Source organism: Sander lucioperca, chromosome 18 (assembly GCF_008315115.2).
Source record: "Sander lucioperca isolate FBNREF2018 chromosome 18, SLUC_FBN_1.2, whole genome shotgun sequence".
Lineage (NCBI taxonomy): Eukaryota > Metazoa > Chordata > Actinopteri > Perciformes > Percidae > Sander > Sander lucioperca.
In genome coordinates, this window is record NC_050190.1 from 27,564,534 (window position 1) to 27,572,033 (window position 7,500).

Sequence of the window (7,500 nt, forward strand, 5' to 3'; positions counted from 1 at the left end):
GCTTTGGTCAGTTTATAGATGCTTATCTTCCATAACTTCTTTCAGACTAGTGGAAAGAACACATTCCATCACCAAACCCACCAGACTCCATGTAAATAAATAGTGATTTTATCATCGTAAAACACACTTCATTTAAAGTCGACAGAAACTAAATAAAACTTTGAAAAGCCGTCTTGGTTCATCTTTCCACTGTTGCAACAATCACCACTCAACCACACCCATTTACATGTGGAAATATGCTGGCTCTATACACGCTAAAAGTCCTGATTATTTACATGGAGTCTGGTGGGTTTGGGGATGGGGATTTCAGGGCTTTTTCATGTTAAACTAAAATGATCTTACTCTTTAACTAAAAGGTCTATTGTGTGTGTGTGTGTGTGTGTGTGTGTGTGTGTGTGTGTTTGTGTTTGTTTGTGTGTGTGTTTATGAGTGTGTGTGTGTGTGTGTGTCTCTGTGTGTGTGTCTCGCTGTGTGTGTGTGAGTGAGAGTGTGTGTGTGTGTGTGTCTCTCTCTGTGTGTGTGTGTGTGTCTGTGTCTCTTTCTTTGTGTGTGTGTGTGTGTCTCTATCTGTGTGTGTGTGTGTGTGTCTGTGTGTGTCTCTATCTGTGTGTGTGTGTGTGTGTCTGTGTGTGTCTCTATCTGTGTGTGTCTCTGTGTGTGTGTGTGTGTGTGTGTGTGTGTGTGTGTGTCTCTTTCTTTGTGTGTGTGTGTGTGTGTGTGTGTCTCTATCTGTGTGTGTCTCTGTGTGTGTGTGTGTGTGTGTCTCTGTGTGTGTGTGTGTGTGTGTGTGTGTGTGTGTATAAAAACATCAGTTGTTCAAACATCTGCTGAACATCACCAGGAGATAACGCTGCCTGTCATCCTCGCTGTGTGCTGCGTTCAGGGTCGTTATCTCGGCGTGTTGATGTGACCTCTGACCTTTGGTGTCAGATTAACATCTGCAGCTGCAGGCTCAAAGAGAGCAGCCAGATGTTTAGAGAGGAAACGTCTTCAGGACTTCTGTCTCGTCCAGCGTTTAAAAATATCCCGTCTTTTAGATCTAACTGCCAGTATTATGACCACCATATTGGAGCGAATGATTGTTTCTGTATTATTATTCTCATTTTCATTGAAAAATATTAAAAAAAAAATATTTTATTATTTATATATATATTTTTTAACTAAATTAAGCTCGAGGTTTTCAAAAAAAGTGGTGGGTACAAAATAACTCATGACGAAATCTGGTAGGTACCGTCCCCACCGTCCCCACCGTCCCCACCGCCCCCACCGCCCCCACCGTCTCCACCGTCCCCACCGTCCCCACCGTCCCCACCGCCCCCACCGCCCCCACCGTCTCCACTGTCCCCACCGTCCCCACCGCCCCCACCGCCCCCACCGCCCCCACCGTCCCCACCGTCTCCACCGTCCCCACCGTCCCCACCGTCCCCACCGTCTCCACCGTCCCCACCGTCCCCACCGTCTCCACCGTCCCCACTGTCCCCACCGTCCCCACCGTCTCCACCGTCCCCACCGTCCCCACCGTCTCCACCGTCCCCACCGCCCCCACCGTCTCCACCGTCCCCACCGTCTCCACCGTCTCCACCGTCCCCACCGTCCCCACCGCCCCCACCGTCTCCACTGTCCCCACCGTCCCCACCGTCCCCACCGTCTCCACCGTCCCCACCGTCTCCACCGTCCCCACCGTCTCCACCGTCTCCACCGTCTCCACCGTCTCCACCGTCCCCACCGTCCCCACCGTCCCCACCGTCTCCACCGTCCCCACCGTCCCCACCGTCTCCACTGTCCCCACCGTCTCCACCGTCCCCACCGTCCCCACCGTCCCCACTGTCCCCACCGTCCCCACCGTCTCCACCGTCCCCACCGAAATTGACGCCTATGCCGGTAGGATAGGGTTTGTCTTTGAACCCCCCTCAATAACCCTTTTGGGGCTTTTTTCCGAAGTTTTTGTTGCTTTTTGGACGTTTTTTTTCGCATTTTTTGAGGATATACTTTGGACAATTTTTTCGAAGTTTTTGTTGCTTTTCTCAGTCCATGCAGACATATCCCGGGACCTCTCTAGATAGTTGGAGATCTCAACCCTCCCCTCCTTCAATGCTCTTGAATGGTAAAGGGATCCGAATTATATTTAATATTAATTATTGTTGTGTGTTAACGTGTGTCCGCTACTTTCCTCTTATCCCTCGCTGCTGCAACAACAGGGTGAACTTCCCCATTATGGGATTAATAAAGGATTTTGAATCTTGAATCTTAAAGGAACACGCCGACTTATTGGGACTTTGTCTTATTCCCCGTCTCCCCCAGAGTTAGACAAGTCCATACGTACCCTTCTCATCTCCGTGTGTGTTGTAACGCTGTCTGACGGTTCCACTGGTAGCCTAGCCTAGCACAGATCCTGGAGGTAACTGGTTCCATCTAGCTATTTCCATGTTGTGATTTGTAGAGTCACAGGGTGTACAAATAACAAGGTCACATGACACACAGCCATCTTCTAACGTAAACATACTGGGAACTATATTCTCAGAAAGGCTTGCTGCAAAGCAAATCACTCCGCCCAAGTAGCAGAAGTAGCAGAGCTTCTCCTTCTGAGAATATAGTTCCCAGTATGTTTACGTTAGAAGATGGCTGTGTGTCATGTGACCTTGTTATTTGTACACGCTGTGACTCTACAAATCACAACATGGAAACAGGAACATGTTGGCGTTATTTTGTCACTTATTGGGAGCAGTAGACTAGATGGAGCCAGTTACCTCCAGGATCTGTGCTAAGCTAGGCTAGATGGAGCCAGTTACCTCCAGGATCTGTGCTAAGCTAGGCTAGATGGAACCGTCAGACAGAGTTACAACACGCACGGAGATGAGAAGGGTATGTATGGACTTGTCTAACTCTGGGGGATACGGGGAATAAGACAAAGTCCCAATAAGTCGGCGTGTTCCTCCTTTGTTACTCCTTTAAAGCCTGGTTCCCACGGCAGGATAATTAGGCCGATTTTAGCCCCGATTCCCCCCTTCCGACAATCTTAAGGATGCTCCGATTATGGTAAAATAATCTGATCAGATGTTCCTGCCGTGTGTGGTGTGTTAAGACTGCTCTCGTCTGCTCTGAAGGACGTCGGGACCGCTCCCATCTCAAATCGGGGATATCCAACATGTTGGATTGTTTTGGCCCGATTCCTCCTCGTGTGTGGTGTCCCCCGGGGACAAACGAGCACGCAGCCTGTGGACTGTGGCGTGTAGCCAATCAGAAAGAGAGGTGACGAGGCGGCGAGGAAAGCACCGGGAAACAACATCAAAACAGCCGGCGGCACGGCGCACCAGAAAGTACGGTGGACGTCGGAGATAAGTAGAGCAAGTATAGTCCATGCTGGCGTTGTCTCCACTTCTTTGACTGTCGCCTTTTCTTTTGATAACGGTTTTTTTCGGTTAAAAACAAACTACAAACTATCGCCACTGCATCCTCTTCATCCGCCATGATTGTTTACTCTGAAGTCACGTTTGATCTCGAGGGATTTTGCGAGATTTCCCGTCTGACCTGGGAATGCTCGGGAGTCAGATCGGTTGGTGTGTGATGTGTTGCACCACACGCTGTACGACCAAAACTGTTAGACCGTGATTTTCTATCGCCGTGTGTGGAGTCTCTCAGGATTGGAGAATCGGCCGACAATTTTAAAATCGTCCCGTGTGAACCAGGCTTAAGGAATAAAGGAAAAAGTGAAATATGAAAGAACCAGATGAAAAGATGAAATGTAAAGGGATGATGTCTGTGTCTGTCAGAACTGTCTGAGGCGGAGAGACGCGGGACTCATCAGCCAGCTGCAGGACCTGGACCGACAGATCAGCGACCTGCGGTTGGACACTGACGCGTCACATGACCCGCTGGAGACCGACAGCCGACCCAGCTCAGGTACGCCTTATTATTCATCTGATTTTATTGGTTTATTTGATAGGGACTGTGCATTATGAACATTGTTGTATACAAAAAACACCATGTAAATATGCCAGAATTAGTAAAAATAACTACTTTTCAGGCAGGTGACATAGGACTAACATAGAGACATCTGTAGTCCCACAGAGTCACACGACGGCTATCGCTCATTTACGATGTAGTTAAGACGGCCGCCTTAGCTGCAGAGTGTGTGACCGCTAACAGTGATGCTCTCTGGTCTGTTGTTAAAGCCTAACTCTCTCCAAAATGCAACCTAGGGTCTTTTTGTAAATGTACCCGAGTCAAACATTGGTTTAAAAGCATATTTAGGACGGAATCGCCACTTTGAAGATTTACCGTATTTTCGTTTTTGGGTCAAATGGCCTTTTGAATGGGAGTGCTAGGGACACTTTGATGCTAGCCTCAAAATATCTATTTTTAAACCACTAAGAAGGCTCGACACAACATGAGACTTTGCTCCAAGTATCACCAGGGACTCTACACCTTAACCAAAGACTTGACAACATTGGTTGTGTTCAGAGTTTACTAAAAAGAAAGATTTTCAACAACTCACCGTAGCTCTGGTTGTTTCCGGCTGCAGCCATCTTATCAGTCAAAAACAATCAATTTCAGAATGCAACGTAACAGGGAGGAGAGTAAAGATGGAAAGCTCCTAAAGCTTAGTTCCATATAAATGCACGGATTATTTCTTGTTTTGTCGTTATTGAAAAACAATATTGACCTCGTAGTTGAAAAAGGAGCCTCGTATGGAGTCCGTTCATTCGCATTCGGATATTAACTCGTTGTGACTGCCGAGGTGGTAGCGGCCGGAAACACCAAGAGCTACGGTGAGTTGTTGAAAATCTTTCTTTTTAGTAAACTCTGAACACAACCAATGTTGTCAAGTCTTTGGTTAAGGTGTAGAGCTCCTGGTGATACTTGGAGCAAAGTCTCATGTTGTGTCGAGCCTTCTTAAGGGTCTTATAGACTAGATGCAGCCCAGCTGGCGCGTGCAAATGTGACCCCGCTCTCTAAATCCTCCCTAACTGCTGCTCTCCCCGGGGTGTTACACAAACACGCTGAAAGACGCCTTTTTCGTCACATCAGACGCTGACAGCCACTGTCCAAACGTCCTTATTTTACGAGTTCAGAATGAGAACGGGCTGAGTACAGAAGTGACCCAACGAAAAGCTCTCTACGGCCGCTTTTTATAATACCAAGTGAAATGCAATAAATCATGAAACGGAGTCGCTGACGTGTCCCCTATCTGGTCTGGGAGAGCAGGTCTCAGACCAGGACTACACACTAGGGCTGAACGATTAATTGCATTTGCGATAATATCGCGATATGTTAAAACGCGATTTCCTAATCGCAAAGGCTGCGATTTGGTCACATGACTCGCGAGAGCAAATCAGTCTGCACTCCGCAGAGAAAGCATCAACTAGCACGCTAACGCTACGCCGTACCTGGAGCTGATTTCTGTCATTCAAACAACTCTGAGTTGTAGTTTAAAACCTTTACAGCCATTTTAATAAAATGAAGGGTTTTATTCTGGCTCGAGTCCATACGTGTAGTTAATGGATACAGACACACAGAACTGAAGGCTCGGTTGGCAACGATTAGCTCTGATTAGCGGTTAGCTCCGGTTAGCGGTTAGCTCCGTTATAAAGATATGAGTGGAGGAGCTGCCACTGAGAGGGGTAACAACCAGACTGATAAATGACGTTCGGGGAGCTTTCACAGCAGTGTGGCCGCGGTGTTTCAACAGTTTTATTAGTACAGTTAATCCCACGGCAAGAACACCAGCAACTAGCTAACGTAACGATAGCCTCTCTGAACAAGAACACCAGCAACATGCTAACGTAACGATAGCCTCTCTGAACAAGAACACCAGCAACTAGCTAACGTAACGATAGCCTCTCTGAACAAGAACACCAGCAACTAGCTAACGTAACGATAGCCTCTCTGAACAAGTGCACACGGCAGCACGTAACTTCACGAGGGGGAGGGGCTGGAGGCAGCTCCTCTCTGTGCACTGTAAAAAAATACACTGTGTGTGTGTGTGTGTGTGTGTGTGTGTGTGTGTGTGTGTGTGTGTTTGTGTGTATATAGATATATACTATATGCTATATTTTTACTTATTTAACTGTCTAGTGTGTAATTGTGTGTTCATACTATACATTATTATATTATTCTTTGTTGAATAATACAGAAGACAAAGAGCTTAAAAAAATTATCGAATATCGAATCGCAATATTTGGGAAAAAAATCGCTATTAGATTATTTTCAAAAATTGTTCAGCCCTACTACACACTGCTCCATGTTAGCTTGTGAGTTCAGGCAGTGTTGGTTGGTTTCTTAATAATATCCACAACAGTTTAATTTAACAGAGAGAGAGAAGAGTAATCAGTATAATAGGCCTGCACGATTCGGGGAAAAATATGAATCATGATTTTTTAGCTTAGAATTGATATCACGAGTTTTTCTCACCAAGTCTAATGTTTACGGCACACATGAACCGTGACAGAACTAAACTAATCAGCAGCACCAAACAGATTATTTTGGCTCCTAGAGCCCATTGATCATCACCAGGAGCTGTAAACACAGAGGATCACTGAAGAGAAGGAGAGCTCTGCAGAGCTCTAAAACCTGTTTTATACCGTCTATGTTTAAAACTCACAGAAGACAGTAGTAGTGTTAGTGATGCAGTCGGCTCGTAAAATTACATGAGAATCAAAGTCATAAAAAAATAAAATTAAAATTAAATTCTTTAAAAAAAAAAAAAAAAAAAAAGTAAGTTATTTAAAAATTAAATCGTGAACAAGGTGAATCAAGATCGCGATTTTATAGCGATTCATCGTGCAGGCCTACAGTATAATATTATTTTATGCAAACAGTTTAATACATAACAAGAGAAAGTATGTATCATAATTAGGGTTGCAGAGGGGCGGAAATTTTCCGGTAAATTTGGGGAAACTTTCCATGGAAAGTTAAGCTGGGGAATATGGGGAACATTGCAATTTGGAAACTTTCATGGGAAGTAATGGAAATTATGGGAATTAATGGGAATTTACGAGAATGAACTGGAAATGTTGAGTAATTTATACAAACTCCATCTTATACAAACATAAATATTAACATTTTCTTTTGTAATAACTGTCTTCAATCAGCTTCAATCAGTTTCAATCTGCTGCTGAATGTTGGATTTTAGAAATGATCTGTGCAGTGGGTGTGGCCTGGCTATCAGCATCCTTTACCGTACGTCCACACCGCCGCCGACTTGATCTTCTAAAGATACAGGAAGTCATTCATTTTCAATGGAAGCTGCTTCTCTCAGCTGCAAGGAGCGGCAAATCTGTCAGCGTCGCGTTTTGGGCGTTTTGAGCGACCAGAGCGTCAATCAGAAAGTTGAAAGTAGGTCAACTTTATGGTAATGAGCTATGACGCGGTTCCGCGGCAACCAATCAGAATATAGACGTCCTTCACGCTGGCTGATTCCAGAGAAACATACGATGTAAACTTTGGTTCCTACCAAAACATTAGTTCAGAGAAAAAGGAGGAGAAGCTCATCATGGCCGT

The 7,500-nt window shown here is 45.6% G+C and overlaps 1 protein-coding gene across 1 annotated transcript in view; it reads left to right on the forward strand.

The window, feature by feature from the left end:
- The window catches only part of dact1 (dishevelled-binding antagonist of beta-catenin 1), a 21,263-nt gene that overhangs the window by 5,288 nt on the left and 8,475 nt on the right, over positions 1-7,500 (forward strand). The window contains exon 3 of the mRNA XM_031304671.2: positions 3,771-3,900. Within this exon, the coding sequence (XP_031160531.2) occupies positions 3,771-3,900 (130 nt within the window). The remainder of the gene's footprint in view (positions 1-3,770; positions 3,901-7,500) is intronic.